Source organism: Acinonyx jubatus, chromosome A3 (assembly GCF_027475565.1).
Source record: "Acinonyx jubatus isolate Ajub_Pintada_27869175 chromosome A3, VMU_Ajub_asm_v1.0, whole genome shotgun sequence".
NCBI classification, from domain to species: domain Eukaryota; kingdom Metazoa; phylum Chordata; class Mammalia; order Carnivora; family Felidae; genus Acinonyx; species Acinonyx jubatus.
In genome coordinates, this window is record NC_069388.1 from 119,144,590 (window position 1) to 119,161,753 (window position 17,164).

General features: G+C 37.1%; 1 protein-coding gene across 1 annotated transcript in view; it reads right to left on the bottom strand.

Moving 5' to 3' along the window:
• Positions 1-322: 322 nt before the first annotated feature.
• UBXN2A (UBX domain protein 2A) overlaps positions 323-17,164 on the bottom strand; it is a 45,444-nt gene continuing 28,602 nt past the window's right edge. The window contains exons 5-7 of the mRNA XM_027033281.2: positions 15,458-15,595; positions 13,766-13,921; positions 323-4,029 (exon numbers count right to left, since the gene is read on the bottom strand). Of these exons, the coding sequence (XP_026889082.1) occupies positions 3,837-4,029; positions 13,766-13,921; positions 15,458-15,595 (487 nt within the window). The 3' untranslated portion in view covers positions 323-3,836. The remainder of the gene's footprint in view (positions 4,030-13,765; positions 13,922-15,457; positions 15,596-17,164) is intronic.

Below are 17,164 nucleotides of genomic sequence, written 5' to 3' on the forward strand. Positions count from 1 at the left end.
AGGCATTTGTCCCTAACAGCTATTGTTCCTAAAATGATGTTCCTAATATAAATTTTTAAAGACAAATATGTCAGACTTCAAGAGATAAAACAGCAGGATTACAATAACCAAGAAGCCTGCCTTTTAATTAAATAAAACTAAACACTGAGTCACTTAAAAATATCTGAAAGGATGAACACCAAAATGTTATTAGAGGTTATGTTTGAAAGGTGAAATAGGTGATTTAAAGATCATTTCAGCATATCTGCATTTTCTAATTTTCCACAATGAGTATGAATTACCTGTGAAAAAATATTTAAAACAAATGACAAAGAGCCACATATTAGTCTACTCAATTAGCCACTTCTATTTGAAGATTTAGTGTGATGAGCAATTTTTTAATTAAATGGTTTGTACTTAGAGAAAGAACAAAGAAGTAAACTCTACCAAGGAGTTTTCATGCTAGTTCAACTCAGGACACAAATGGTTTTTAAAACACCTACCTCTGAGTATTAAAACTACCATATCTTAACACTTTTGAGTATTGAATGAAAGTAACACTGATTAAAGTACCTGACAAACAGAAGGCACCTAATAAACGTTGATTCTCAAACTGAAGGTCTTTGCCAAATAAAAATAACAAATGCATCCAGATGTAACTATTTTATGAGACAAATGTAGATTATTTCACAGATCCTTTTAATGAATTATTTCATTCTAAAGACAACAGTTCTTTAACCATTAGCAAAAGATTGCTTTTAAAATAAGGCACTGAAATAGATGCAAACATACTATATTTTAACACAAACACAATGAAAAAAGTACTCTGAATGAGAAAAGTATATAAAATAAATAAGACCAGTTTTGTAGCCTGCATAACGCACAGTAATTTAACCATTAAATCAGAATCCGTAAAACTAGAAATGTACTTCTATGTATCAGCCTTAACAATGATTCTCAAGAAACTGATTGACGAGTTCTGAAACAACTACACAGGTCAAATTGTGTCCTACACCCAAAGTGTTTGATGATTTTCAAGTCTGCCTTCCCTTGCCAAACCAAATTCAGTCTATATTTTCTAAAGTATGTTTTGTGTATTCTACATATTTAATTAACAGCTTTACAATTTTAAACTTTAAGGTAGACAGCTTTATCAGAGGATTCTCATTTTAGAAAACCTCTGAGAATATTATTCACATTAATGAAAGTTTTCACAGTTAAAAAATCAAGGTTACTGCTGATGATGGGTCTTTGTAGGAACTTGTCACTGGGGTGTATTCTACATGTACACACAAGAAAGCCCCCTATGTATCTTGTGGATAAATAATTATAAACTGGAAAATCCACAAAGGAGGCTTTTCTATAGGTACAAGAAAAATATTTCCAACAAGAAGCCCCTTTATAATAAAGAAAAAAATGCACAATCGCATATTGACTAGAATTATGCATATCAAATTATAAAATGCTTCATGATAGGTCTAGGGGAACATTTTCTTAGAGGCTGAAAAATACACTAACAATCATTTTATATTTGAAACAGTTCGCTGATTTTTACCATCCTTTCATTTTTTGTCAAAACGCCACTATTTTTGTTTCACTAAAGAGAGAGAGAGAGAGCTCTAACAGAGCTGTAAACATCACTGACAGTATTTTCTATTATGTATCTGTTCATTTCTGAGAGTAAATGACAAAAGCAAAAGGCTCTCCTTTGCTCTCTCTCTCTCTTCCTAATAAAAGGACAGGCCTCTACCATTTGTAAGGCTGGGAGCCAGAAAAGCAAGCACTCTTACTATGGACCTCAAACAGAAGGCATATCTTATAAACCAGGTCACCTAGCTATGTGTATATTTCCCTTTTGTTATTCCTGAGCTTCTATTAAAAATCTCACTTAAATGTTCCACCCTCATCTCAGCTCTGCTTAGAGAAGATGAAGTGTAAGTTTCTATCGTGATTAGTTAAGAGTGAGAGGGGAACAGTCTAAGGACCAACTGTGTGAGATAAGGACACAACTTAAAGGTCTAGAAGTCCCATTTCAGTGGAGTCTTCCACTGTTCACAGTGAATGAAGCAGGCAGGTTTTCTTTCTTAGGGTGGAAGCATAGTGTTGGATTTCCTGAACACGGGTATTTCTCCTGTGTACCTAAGAATCAGATGAAATTAAACCTGCAGAGATCTGGGACCCATCCCAGACACAAGAAATCAGAATGCGTCTGGTAGGTGCCTGGAATAGACATTTTGAAATGCTTTCCAAAGTGATTCTTACATGAAGGTTTGAGAATTACTGTGAACCACTGCTTTGTAAGAATGGTTCTTTCAAGAGGTCCGCAAAGTTAAAACTATTTTCATAACCAAACTAAGACATTATTTGCTTTTTTTTTTCATTTTCTCATGAACATACAGTTGCGTTTACTAGCAGCTACATGGTGTGCAATATCACAACAGATTGAATGTGGAAGCAGACGTGAGGTTCCATCTGTCTTCTTTAACTCAGACCGTAAAGACAGTTGCAAAAAATGGAACACAATGCCACTTTTTTCACGAAATTTTTAGAAAATGCATTTTTCATTAAAATGTGATTTATACTAACATGTGCTTATTATTTTATTGAATAAATATCTTTTAACTTTTTATTTTCAATGTTATATATATAACACACATAAACAAAAGGTCTTGAGACCAAAAAGTTTGAGAACTGTTCTTTCCGGCAGATACCCACTACTGCCCTATGGACATTACTGCTGACAGGTATGGCTACTTAGGTTTCTTGGCACATTGAATGCACATTTCACTTTAAATAAGATTCAAATAGAGAATTTGCAAAATAAGCTTCTTAAACTTATGTTCAGGCAAGGGAATTCAATCTGACAATGAAATATTCAAGTCTAACCAGTTTTAGTTAGAACTTTAAAATAAACATGTTTCCCTTGGTGGCATCAGAACGTAAATAAATAATCCTTTAACGTATACACAGGTTGACTCTGATATATGGAATAGGAAACCGTAGTTCATGTGATGCATTTAAAAAATATTAGCAATGTGCCAACACAGGCGTTAGAACAGATTCTACATGAGTGGTAGCAAATGAAAGGTTTACTCAAAATGTTAGCTAAGAACAAAACCCTAATTTTCAAAAGAAAATAAAATAAGGGATTAAGTTGGATTCCTGGATAGAAATTTTTTAAAGATTACACTTCTTGAAAGTATAGAAATGTGAGTAGGCAGATTAGTATTGACATTATACTACACTGCTCAATTTTATTCTTAAATAAAAATATATTTTAGATACTGTGCCAAATTAATAGTTGAGTATATCTTGCCATTAGAGAATAAAAACTGAGAACACTTTGAGGTTCAGGCATACTTGTGGTGAAACTAGTCCTTTCTAGCCTTCTGACTGTATCCCAGGTATAAAATAATTATATTGGTGCTTTGAATTTGCATGTACAAATTTCTTAATGGATTGCTATTTAAAAAATCTGAGATAGCTGACATTGAAACAAATCACTGCTGGTTGGGACCATCTGAATGAACGATGTGTGAATACATTTGCTAATTTATATCATATTTAGATTCTATAGGATATAGTGATTTAATATATCTTATTGTTGAATAACTGGTATTTGAAAATAAGTGTTTTCTGAGTAGGCTTTTGGAAAAAGTGCATTGAATACAGTTTCCAGTCATAGTTTACATTCCTAACTTGTACTTATTTAAAATCTTCTCATCAGGAGGGAGTTAAATAGTGCTCTAACCAAAAGTCTAGCAAATCAGATCTACTTTCCCTCATTTTGGTTTGAGTGTTCACTTACAACCATCATTTCTCTGCAAACTTTCCACTTAGTGTATCAAAAATCAATGTTATGAAAGTTCTCTAAAAGGTTCAGCGGTTTTTTGGAGTCTCTGAATGATTACAGCATTCTGTAAATCTGCTTCTTCCAGTGTGAGTGTTTCATCTAGCAATCTGAGGGAAGGAAGAGCTGTGGCCAGGGAAAAGGGAGGGCTTCTCTGAGATCCTTGGTATTTTTCAATGAAGTCTTTGATGTGGCTTATCCTGTAAAATAGCACAGACTATTAATATAATTTTATGAAAACATGGATTAGTTAATGTAAGGTAATAACTTGATGATATTTAGCTATGTTCATACATAGAGCAGTGAAATTATGATAGAACTAATCATCTGGGGTTTTTTTTAATGCTTATTTATTCTTGACAGACACACACACACACACACACACACACACACACACACACACACACACACACAATGCATGGAGGAAGGGCAGAGAGAGGGAGACACAGAATCCAAAGCAGGCTCCAGGCTCTGAGCCACCAGTACAGAGCACCATGCAGGGCCTGAACTCACAAACTGCAAGATCATGACCTAAGCCGAAGTCGGACACTTAACCGACTGAGCCACCCAAGCGCCCCTGGGTTATCTATCTTAAAAGTTGACTCTGGATAGTAAGGAATTACTATGATTTATCTTTAGTGTGATGAGGGTGTTATAGTTACATTTTAAATGTTTTTTAACTTTTTTTATTTTAGAGAGAGAGCCAGAGAACTCGAGCAGGGGAGAGGGGCTGAGGGGGAAGAGAGGGAAGGAGAGAGAGGGAGAGGGAGAGAGGGAGAAAGAGGGAGACAGAGAAAGGGAGACAGAGAGAGGGAGGGAGGGGGGGGCTGAAATCAAGTCACAGCCAAATCGAGTCCCAACACCTAACCGACTGAGCCATCCAGGCGCCCCCCCATTGCTGATATTCTTAATCAGGATGCGAAGAATTATACCTGGCAACATCAACAATGGGTTATTCAGGAATTTAAACTTTGGGAAAATAAGCTGCAACATGCAGACCAACTTTTTTTTTTTTTTTTTTTTAAAGTAGGCTCCACACTCAAAGTGGGGCTTGAACTCACAACCCCTAGATTAAGAGCTGCATGCTCCACCAACTGGGCCAGCCAGGTGCCCCTAGACCAACTTGTTAAGGAGGATATGAGAAATAACTCTGTCTGCAACCAAGATATTTCATAATTTCTAACACCACTGGCCCCAAAGATCATGCTATATTGGAGAGAAAAGTCCAGTACACTCTAGAAAAGGTCAAACCAGTACCACATAATGAAAGCGCACAGAACTATCATAAAGGGAGTTTACAGGATTGTGGTCTTTCCAAACATCTCAATCTGTTAAATCACTTAATCATTTACGACCAAGTCACCATTCCCCTAATTGGCTTCTTTGTGGCTATGAAGACATGCTAGAAAACCAATGTGACAACAAGGAGGACATTCTTTTTTTCTACACTCAATGAACTCACAACCCTGAGATCTAGAGTTGCAAACTCCACCAACTGAACCAGCCAGGCACCCAAAAGAGGATGTTATTTTACTTTTTTTTTTTTTTAAAGCTTAAAAACAATTTTTTTCTTAAGCACCAAGAACATTCTTCATAAAGCATTAGAGTCGTGTGAAATCCTAAAGAAAAGGACGCTAGGGGAGCCTGGGTGGCTCAGTCGGTAAAGTATCTGACTTCAGCTCAGATCATGATCTCAGGTTCATGAGGTTGAGCCCCTGTCAGACTGTGCTGACAGTTCAGAGCCTGGAGGCTCCTCCTGATTCTGTGTCTCCCTCTCTCTCGCTGCCCCTCCTCTGCTCGCGTGCTGTGTCTCTCAAAAATGAATAAACATAAAAAAAATTTTTTTTAAAGAAAAAGAAAAGGACACTATAAGAAAGGAATATTGGAAATATGCTGAAGATCCCTTCAAAGCAAACCACCACAGAAAGTCACCCACCAACAAATGTACAATAATATCATTTGGAAGAATTTGATGGAATGCTTTTATTTTAAGAGACTCTAATGCAGGAATTTAAAACTAAAGTGATCGTTCCCTTTGCCTGTGGTAGAAAATGTGCAGTGTGATGCTACTTGGGTGCTGTGGCTATTCAGACTAGTAATTCTGATTCTTTTAAAGCGAAGTAATTGGGAGGGAGGGAGAAGAAACAGAGAGTCCCGAGAGGGAATGTTTGTAGTCTTACCAACATTTACTCTAATGCCTTTGCGTCACCTCCTCTCTAAAGGGAGTATGCGCCACTGTGTTGCATTTGCACCATTAATGAGTGCAGGTAACTTGTATGTGATGGATATAAAGTAACTTCGGTTTTGGTTCAGGAGCTGGAATGCAATTGTTACATTAGAGATGCTATGCCACATAGTATCTGGCTCACGGTAACCAACTAGTGCCAAAAGAAAGGTTTTGTAATAAAATTATGGATGCATCCTAAAAAAATAAAAAAAATGTGCAAATTAAAAAAATAAAAACAAAGTCTGATTAATAGACAATAAATATTGTTGGTCAATGATTATTAAATGCTTCAGTACTTTAGGAGAAAAAAATCTAGGTGACTATTTGCTACTGAAAATGTTGGAGTATTTTTCTACACAAAGAAGTTGAAATTAAAATATTTTATTTCCCTACAAAGAAACAAATTTAGACTGGAATAACATATCCCCTCTTCCATTTTCTACCTGTTTAGTTTGTCTTCCATTCATTTTAAAGGAATTTGGGTCACAGAAGAACATTCTAAGGCACCATTTAAACATATGCTTCTATTATTATTATCATCAGCTCTCTGATTCTAGCTGTGTAGGGTGGTTTGCCATTTGGAAATAATAGAAGTGAAATGCCTTGAAGAGAGCCTACTATACAGAAAACACTCAATAGGTGGTAGCTAAAAACAATATAAAAAAGCACAAAAAGAGGAACTGAAAAGGATTGTTAGCCTAGATATAAGAACTATACTCAAATAACTATTTACAAGAAACACCTTTAAATATACAGACACATACATAGTTAAGTTGAAATTAAAAGGAAGGAGAAAGATACACCGTGTAAGCAAGCACCAATCATAAGGAAGCCGGTATAAGTAACTATATTAGTATCAGGCAAAGTAAACTTCAACACAAAATTATTAGGGATTAAAAGAGATGTTTCTTTACTGCTAAAAAGGTCAATTAATCAGAAAAAAAAATTTTACCTCTGCACAGACCTAACTACATAGCTTTAGCATACATGAAGTAAAATGTTGACAGAAATAAAGGAGAAGTAGACAAATCCACAATAATAGTTGTAGATTTTAGCACAGATCTGTAAGTAACTGACAAAATAAGCAGAAAAATAAAGCAGTAATTTAATTTATTGAAAAGTTATAGTAATTAAGAGAAAGCGTAGCTGGCAAAAGATAGGTGGACCACTCAAATAGAATGGAGTCCAGAACAGATCATGTGATTTACACAAAGATGCCACAGCAATCGGGCCAGGAAAGAAGTCTCTTCCACAGTGTAATATCTGGGACTTGGCCACGTGACTTGCTCCAACGGATGTTAGAAGAGTGACACAAGTAGAACTTTGCTTAGTGGGACGAGCCTTGTGCCTCTGCCCTTGTTACGAGAACATGGACAAGCAGGCTGCTGATTCAAGGAGAAGAGACACAAGGAGCAGACCCAGACTCACAGAGATGTAGCCTAAATTAGCGCTCCCTCGGATGACCTGCAAACATGAATGAGCTCAGCGGAGACCAGAAAAGCCATACCAGCCAACACATAAATACTTATCATAACAGGCCAGGAGATTTTCCTATATGTTTACTGAGCAATGCTGATTGATATATCCATATAAACAAATGTAAATGTGGACCATTACCAATAAAAATAGAACGGGTCATTGGTTTCATATAATGGATTATACTATAGAAATGAAAATAGATGAGGTACAGTTACATACATCAACATAGATGAGTCTCAAAAACAAAAGTTGTACAACACATATAATAATATTCATATCATGGGGGCGCCTGGGTGGCTCAGTCGGTTAAGCGTCCGACTTCAGATCAGGTCATGATCTCACACTCCGTGATTTCGAGCCCCACGTCAGGCTCTGTGCTGACAGTTCGGAGCCTGGAGCCTGCTTTGGATTCTGTGTATCCCTCTCTTTCTGCCCCTCCCCTGCTCATGCTCTCTGTCTCAAAAACAAATAAAAACATTAAAAAAAATAACATTCATATCATGTTAAAAAAAAAAAAAAAGCAAAGCTGCCTTTCTTTTTCCTTACTAAACAACTTGGTCCAAAAGCCAATAGTATGGCAGAACATGGGAACCAGAAACAATAGGGAGTTGCGGTGGCCCAGGACAGGGACTCAGACTCTAAGCAGGGTGAAGAAGGTCTCTGCACAGGAAAGCTAACCACCTGCATGGTGCCAGAGCCCGATGAACACGAGAAGGGTGTCCATGCAGGTGGAGGTGAAGCAGGGGTGGTCAGAGCTTACGCGGGTGCAGGGTGTGTCCCACACAGAAGACTTGTCCAGTACAGACTGCCAGCAGCCCACTGGGGTGAGGAATATGTCCAAACTGAGGGGCAGAAGAAGTGGCACAGGGTGGCCTGTGTCAAGCAAAACGGAAAGAGCCTTCTCACAGAGGAGCGGCCAACTGCAGCGTCAGAACCAGAGAGGGGTGAAGAGAGTGTACAAGCACCAGGGAGAAGAGGCTGCACTGAATGTCACCGAGAGGGTAAAGAGGCCAGTGGCACAGGGTGTTGAAGTGGTCTGGGGTGATGTGTCAGAGACCCAGCAGGAAGAGGAGGGAACTCAAGTGAGAACTCAAGAAGGATATGGTAAAGCCCAGGCAGGGTGAAGAAGTCTTCCATGAGGGGGAGGTGGCAATGGGGAACAAAGACATTGGCTCCACACAGGAGAACTAATCAATAAACAAATATATTAAGAATAATTGAAGCCAGGCTATTCAGTATGGGAGAAATCAGTTATAAATACAGAAAGGAAAAAACTGGAATAAACTCCATGGTGGTAGATTGAGTTTGGCAGTATCTATGTGAACTCATGCTTTTTGTTCTGCAAAGATATAGAAAATACAGATATATATGTACATGTGTGTGTACACCTATCACTCTCTCCACTCAGAGGGCCTGAGAACGGTGGGTAGCCACTGTCCACTGAAAAAGAACCAGGGCTTCTGACAAAAAGTACAGACTAAAACCTGAAAAAACTTTTGTGCCAGAAAACAAAGAAATAAAGAATGATGGGAACATGTCAGTAAGATAAAGGCAGTCCCACTGACTATATCTGGGAATATATGAGCATTAAAATAAATTTTGCTGTTGAGAGCATACAATCCATCAAATAAAATAGGAAACATGAGAAGATGTAGGTATAAATAAACGAATAAATCTGATGTCATAGGAAAAACATGTAATTATGCAATTTCAAACCTCCTCCTCAGAAAATATGTATTAACTACAAAGAGAAAAAATAACTTTATATTAAAGGAGACTGTCAGATATCCCTTTAATCAAGTGAACAAACATGGGGCACCTGGGTGGCTCACTCGGTTAAGCGTCCCACTTTGGCTCAGGTCATGATCTCACGGTTCATGAGTTCGAATCCCACATTGGGCTCTGTGCTGACAGCTCAGAGCCTGGAGCCTCTTTGGATTCTGTGTCTTCCTCTCTCTCTGCCCCTCCCCCACTCACACTCTGTCTCTCAAAAAATAAATAAATGTTAAAAAAATTTAATAAAAAAAAGGGAAATTTAACATCATAGTGGGACAAAATGTAAATTATGCCACCTGACAGAACACAATGAGATACAAAAGCATCACTTTTGTGATATTCCTGCCAAAATTAGAGAACTAAATATAATTATGAGAAACAATCAAATACAAAATTGGCCCGTAATTAAAAGAAAAATACCAAGGTTATAAAAATCAAAGAAAGAGTGAGGAACTATTATTTCAAACTCAACATAATAAAAGCCATGTATGAAATTCCCATAGCTAGTATCAGCCTCAGTGGGGAAAAATGGAGAGCTTTTCCTCTTCGGTCAGGAACAGGACAGGAATGACCACTCTCATCGCTACTAGTTGACATAGTACTAGACGTCTCAGCCCCAGCAATCAGAAAACAAAAACAAATAAAAGGCATCCAAATTGGCAGGAAGAAGTCAAACTTTCACTATTTGAAGATGACATGATACTCTATCTGGAAAACCCAAAAGACTCCACCAAAAAATTACTAAAACTAAATACATGAATTATGCAAAGCTGCAAGATATAAAATCAACATACAGAAATCTGTTGCATTTCTATACACCGATAATGAAGCAGCAGAAAAAGAAATTAAAGAATCGATCCCATTTACACCTGCACCAAAACCAGTAAGATACCTAGGAATAAACCTAATGAACACAAAGAAATAGGAAAAAAATTCCATGCTCATGGATTGGAAAAACAAACATGATTAAAATGTCTGTACTACCCAAAGCAATCTACACATTTAATGCAATCCCTATCAAAATATCACCAGCGTTTCTCACAGAGCTAGAACAAACAATCCTAAAATTTGTATGGAATCACAAGAAACCGTGAATAGTCAAAGCAATCCTGACAAAGAAAAGCAAAGCTGGAGGCATCACAATTCCGGACTTCAAGCTATATTACAAAGCTGTAGTCATCAAGACAGTATGGTACTGGCACAAAAACAGACATAGATCAATGGAACAAAACAGAAAACCCAGAAATGGGCCCACAGCCATGTGGTCAATTCATGTTCAACAAAGCAGGAAAGAATATGTAATGAGAAAAAGGTTTCTTCAACAAATGGTGTTGGGAAAACTGGACAGCAACATGCAGAAGAATGACACTAGACCACTTTCCTACACCATACACAAAACTAAATTCCAAATGAATGAAAGACCTAAATGTGAGACAGGAAACCATTAAAATCCTAGAGGAGAATACAGGCAGCAACGTCTCTGACTTCAGCCATAGCAACTTCTTACCTGACACACTGATGGAGACAGGGGAAACAAAACCAAAAATGAACTATTAGCACTTCATCAAGATAAAAAGTTCTGCAGAGAAAAGGAAACAATCAACAAAACTAAAGGGCAGCCTATGGAATGGAAAAGATATATGCAAATGACATACCTGAAAAAGCGTTAGTATCTAAAGTCTATTAAGAACTTATCAAACTCAACCCCCAAAAAACAAATAATCCAGTGAAGAAATGGGCAAAAGACATGAATAGACATTTTTCCAAAGACATCCAGATGGCTAACAGACACATGAAAAGATGTTCAACATCACACATCACCAGGGAAATACACATCAAAACCACAATGAGATACAACCTCACACCTGTCAGAATGGCTAACATTAACAACGTAGGAAAACAACAGATGTTGGTGAGGACGTGGGCAAAGGGGAACCCTCTTACACTGTTGGTGGGAATGCAAACTGCTGCAGCCACTCTGGAGAACAGTATGGAGGTTCCTCAGAAAGTTAGAAACAAAACTACCCTAGCCCTAGCAATTGCACTACTAGCTATTTACTCAAAGGATACAAAACTACTGATTTGAAGGGGCACATACACCCTGATGTTTACAGCACCATTAGCAACAATAGCCAAACCATGGAAAGAGCCCAGGTGTCCATCAACTGATGAATGGATAAAGGACACGTGTGTATATGCATGCGTGTGTGTGTGTGTGTGTGTGTGTGTGTGTGTGTGTGTACATAGATGCACATATACACACAATGGAATATTATTCAGCCATCAAAAAGGATGAAATCTTGCCATGTGCAACAACATGGATGGAACTACACACTGTATTATGCTAAGTGAAATAAGTCAGTGAAAAAAAAACATATCATAATTTCACTCATGTGGAATTTAGGAAACAAAATAGACAAACATATGGGAAGGGGGAGAAAAAGAATATATGGGAGGCAGGGAAGCAAACCATAAGAGATTCTTAATGATAGAGAACAAACAGTGTTAATGGAAGGAGGTGGGTGGGGGACTGGCTAGATGGGTGATGAACATTCAGGAGGGCACTTGTTATGATGAGCACTGGGTGTTGTTATATGTAAATTATTAATCACCAAATTCTGATTCTGAAACCAATACTACACTATATATCTACTAACTAGGATTTAAATAAAATCTTGGAAGAAACAAAAAACACAACAACAACAAAAAAAACCCCAGAAACTGGGACACGTGTGATTCTGAATGGTCTTTGGATAAAATGGATAATATTGGATTAAATGGCAAACTTTGAATAGGGCCAAACATTAGCTGGAAGAAGTGTATCAGTGTTACATTTCCAGATGGTTGAATTGTGGTTACATGGGATAATGCCCATGTTTGTAGGAAATATCAGAGTATTTTGGGTGATGGGTCATCAGCTTGGCAACTTACTCTTGAATGGCTAGGAAAAAAAAGTTCTTTATAGTGTTCTTAAAATTTTTCTGTATGTTTATGATTGTTGTAAAACTTAAGATAATTAATTGAAAATGAGCAAAACAACTCAATATTTTTAAAAGATACATATGTACTTGGCAAACCTATGAATAAAACCAGATGAAGGATGTGCCTGGGTGGCTCAGCTGTTAAGCGTCCGACTCTTGGTTTCAGCTGAGGTCATGATCTCAGTTTCAGGAGTTCGAGTCCCTCACTGGGCTCTGTGCTAACAGCGCAGAGCCTGCTTGGATTATCTCTCTCCCTCCCTGTCTCTCCCCTACCCATGCTGTCTCTCTCTCAAAATAAAGGACTTAAAAAAAAAAAAAAAAAGCAGAAGAATAACACAAATTCAGAATAGAGTAGCTCCTGCACAAAAGGAAAGAAATATGACCAAAGAAAGGCACACAGATACATTGGTGTTTCTTCTGAGTGAGGCAGTATATGTATTTATCTTATTATTAACTTAACTATACATATATAACTTTTATGTAAAACATTTCTCTCCAAAATGTTTAAATGTTTTTAAATAAAGAAGGAAACCTATGCACAATATGTTCCTACTTCTAATTAAAATGAACAAAAATTTTTGGGGTGCCTGGCTGGCGCACTTGGAAGAGCACGAAACTTGTAATCTCAGGATCATGAGTTCAAGCTCCATGATGAGGGTAGAGTTTACTTAAAAAATAAAATAGGGGCGCCTGGGTGGCTCAGTCGGTTGGGCGTCCGACTTTGGCTCAGGTCACGATCTCGCGGTCTGTGAGTTCAAGCCCCGCGTTGGGCTCTGGGCTGACGGCCCAGAGCCTGGAGCCTGTTTCAGATTCTGTGTCTCCCTCTCTCTCTGACCTTCCCCCATTCACGCTCTGTCTCTGTCTCAAAAATGAATAAACGTTAAAAAAAATTAAAAAAAAAATTTTTTTAATATTTTAAATTTATTTTTATTTTTATTTATTTTTAATTTTTTTTAACGTTTATTCATTAAAAAAAATTTTTTTAGGGGCGCCTGGGTGGCGCAGTCGGTTGAGCGTCCAACTTCAGCCAGGTCACGATCTCGCGGTCCATGAGTTCGAGCCCCGTGTCAGGCTCTGGGCTGATGGCTCGGAGCCTGGAGCCTGTTTCACATTCTGTGTCTCCCTCTCTCTCTGCCCCTCCCCCGTTCATGCTCTGTCTCTGTCTCAAAAATAAAATAAAACGTTAAAAAAAATTAAAAAAAAAAAGATACTTTCACTTAAAAACAATGGTTACAAAAGTAAATTAAAAATAAATTAATAAAATTACATATTTAGATATATAAGAAAACTAACCAAATGATAATCCATACAACAAACTGAAAATACTTCATCTCCAAAAATTTTTATTTTCATGATATATTATGTTTAGAGAACTGCTAAGATCCTTGCTTAGTTCTTAAACTCTGCCTACTGAACTGAAAAGAAATTTAAAAAGGAAAAAAATTAAGACAAATAATGAAATGGAAGACTCACCTATGAGAAATGTTAAATTTCTGGACAATCCGTTTTCCATTGGCTAACCAGATCTGTACGTTAGTGATGGGTTCCAGGTTGTTTAGTTGAACAACAGACAAATTTTTATTCTCGACTTCAATACTCTTTGCCTTAGAAACAATTTTTGGTGTGGCACTAAGAAAATCCAGACAACAAAATCAGATGCATGTTGTTCATTAAGCAAAACCTTATCATTAAATAATTACTACAAAAATTTTACATTAAGTATACTTTAGCAAGATTTTAGTAAGTCAATGCTATTTCCTTAATAATAACAATATTATTTATGTCCATCATATATGATGAGATGAATGTAGGAACCTAATGAAATTAGGCATATCTGAGTAATTTGTAAGACTGTAGAATGCTATGTAAATATATGATAAAATATTGTAAATATATTGTAATTATTTAAATAGCACCTTAGAGAATAATTTTACAGGGTTATTAGATCCACGGACTTTACCTTTACCTACTACTCCCCATTTCTGTAAGAAATGGGGCACCTGGGTGGCTCAGTCAGTTAGTGTTCGACTTCAGCTCAGGTCATGATCTCACAGTTCCTGAGATGGAGCCCCATGACAGGCTCTGTGCTGACAGCTCAGAGCCTGGAGCCTGTCTTCAGATTCCGTGACTCCCTCTCTCTCTGCCCTTCCCCTAATTGCGTTCTCTCTCTCTCTCTCTCTCTCTCTCTCCCAAAAATAAATAAAACTTTAAAAAAATTTTCTGTAAAAAATAAGAAGTTTTCAAGAGATTAATCTTTGGGTTATAAAGGGGGAAAAAAGGAAGCAAAGTATTTCCTGATAATTCTGAAAGTTACATCTGAATTTTTTTTAGTGTTTATTCATTTTTGAGACAGAGAGACAGAGCATGAGTGGGGGTGGGAGGGAATGTGTGCAGACAGAGAGAGGGAGACACAGAACTCAAAGCAGGTTCCATGCCGTCAGCACAGAGCCTAATGTGGGGCTCAAACTCACAAACCATGAGATCATAACCTGAGCTGAAGTTGGACGCTTAACCGAGCCACCCAGGTGCCTCGACATCTGAATATTTTTATATGTGTGGATGAATATGTAGTTAACTTTACCAACCTTGATAATATATGAGAATGCATAAAAATACAAGCGATCACGTATGTAACCTCTTTGTAATTGTGTCATAAGACAGATATGATGAAGACTGCAAAATGTGACACTAAAGGCTTTGATATGGATACTAACTTTATCATGCATTTTTCAGTTTTATTACCTCACAATTCAGACACTTATCACAGAACACAACGTTGAAGGCACTGATAAGTATAAAATTGAACCCTATATTCAAAACTTAACATATGTACTCTGTAACATTAATGGCAATGATCAAGGAGTGGGTGCAAGGGAGAAAAATTATATATACATCCAATTCTGCCTAATGTCCTAAATAATCCACGTCCTTTTAATTTGGTAAAATCAAAAAAGCCTCCACGATTTTTTTAGTGTACTACCAGCATGTGTTAATTTACACTAAAGTAAATAGGACCTAGGAGTCCTCATGAAAGTTAAGAATAATCTCACTTCCAATGAGAGAAATGATAAGCTCTTTATATATGGTCTATATTGTAAAATAATGACAAGCTGCGTATTAGTCAAGCCTCTGTTTACGGAAAACACAGCTAATGAGCCTATTTACCTTCCCAGTCTATGACCCTGTCCTGAAAAGGGCTGGAACACCGGCTTCGTTGACACACATACTTCATTTTTTTTGTCTTCAACTTTAACATCCACCTCCTCTTTATCAAAAATTCCCTGTAATTCCAAAGGTAATTCCCTAGGAAGGAAAAGAAACAAAGTGATAAAGCTCCCAATATGTTTTTTCTTTCTCTGAAAAACATATTCTGTATGCAAACAGAACTGAAAAATATGTAGAAATAAGAGGCATATATAATACAATAAAAAACTAAATATATTCTTAAAACTTTATTTTTAAGTAATCTCTCCACCCAATGTGGGGCTCAAACCCACAACCCAATCAAGAGTCAGATGTTCTACTGACTGAACCAGCTATTTGCTCCCAAACTGGATGTATTTAAAATACAGTCAAATAAGATGAATACCAAGAAGTAAGAACAATACAGAGTAATTTCTTTTCATGTTTGTTTATTTATTTTTGAGAGAGCCCACACACATGAGTCGGGGAGGGGCAACGAGAGAGGAAACACAGAATCTGAAGCAGGCTCCAGGCTCTGAGCCGTCAGCACAGAGCCCAATGCTGGGCTCGAACGCACAAACTGTGGAGACCATGACCTGAACTGGAGTCAGATGCTTAACTGACTGAGCCACCCAGGTGCCCCAAATACAGAGTTAATTTTTAAGACTAGAAATTCATGAACAGCTTGAGTTACTCAGCAGTACCTAGAATAGTACTAAAGTCATGAAATATTTGATGACTATATTCTGCTAAATTTAAACAATTTGATCTCTTTATAGGTGTCTGAATAAAACTAAAAATGTGCTAGAAAAATCAGGCTCTCATTTCCACTTTTAAATAGAAATATAAAAAAATTAAAAAATATATAGATTTACTCTACACATGATGAAATAAAATACAAAACATGTAGAATTTAAAAAAGCGTTTTCACATTTCATACTCCTAACAGAAAGATAAAGTAACACAGTTAGGATGTGGACTCCATCAGAGGCTCTGTCTCATATACCACAGATGCTTGTCTTCTGAACAAGGTAAACTTTTTTGAACCTTACGATCTTTTAAAAGCAGAGTCTTGGGGCGCCTGGGTGGCTCAGTTGGTTGAGCGTCTGACTTTGGCTCAGGTCATAATCTCGCAGTCCGTGACTTCGAGCCCTGCGTCGGGCTCTGTGCTGACCGCGCAGAGCCTGGAGCCTGTTTCAGATGCTGTGTCTCCCTCTCTCTCTGACCCTCCCCCATTCATGCTCTCTGTCTCAAAAATAAATAAACATTAAAAAAAAAAATTTAAAAGCAGTCTTTTCTAATGAACACTTGAAAGTTTACAATGTTATGGAATACACAGATATATGAGCAATGAACTTCCATGGGAAAATTTTAACCAAATTACAAGTTTTAACATAAAATAATTTTTTCTTGATAACTGAAATAATACAAATTCATTTTATACTTAGGATTTTTGTACTTTTCTGTATATGTTATACTTCAAAAAATTTTTATTTAAAAATAAGCAATACATGTTTGTTCTAAAAAAAAAAAGATGTAAAAAATGTAAACATAAGTCAACTTGGAAAGTGACAATCCTAGGGTACTTGGGTGGCTCAGTTGGTTAAGTGACTAACTCTTATTCTCAGCTCAGCTAATGATTTCATGGTTCCTGAGATCAAGCCCTGAGTCAGGCTTTGCACTGATGGG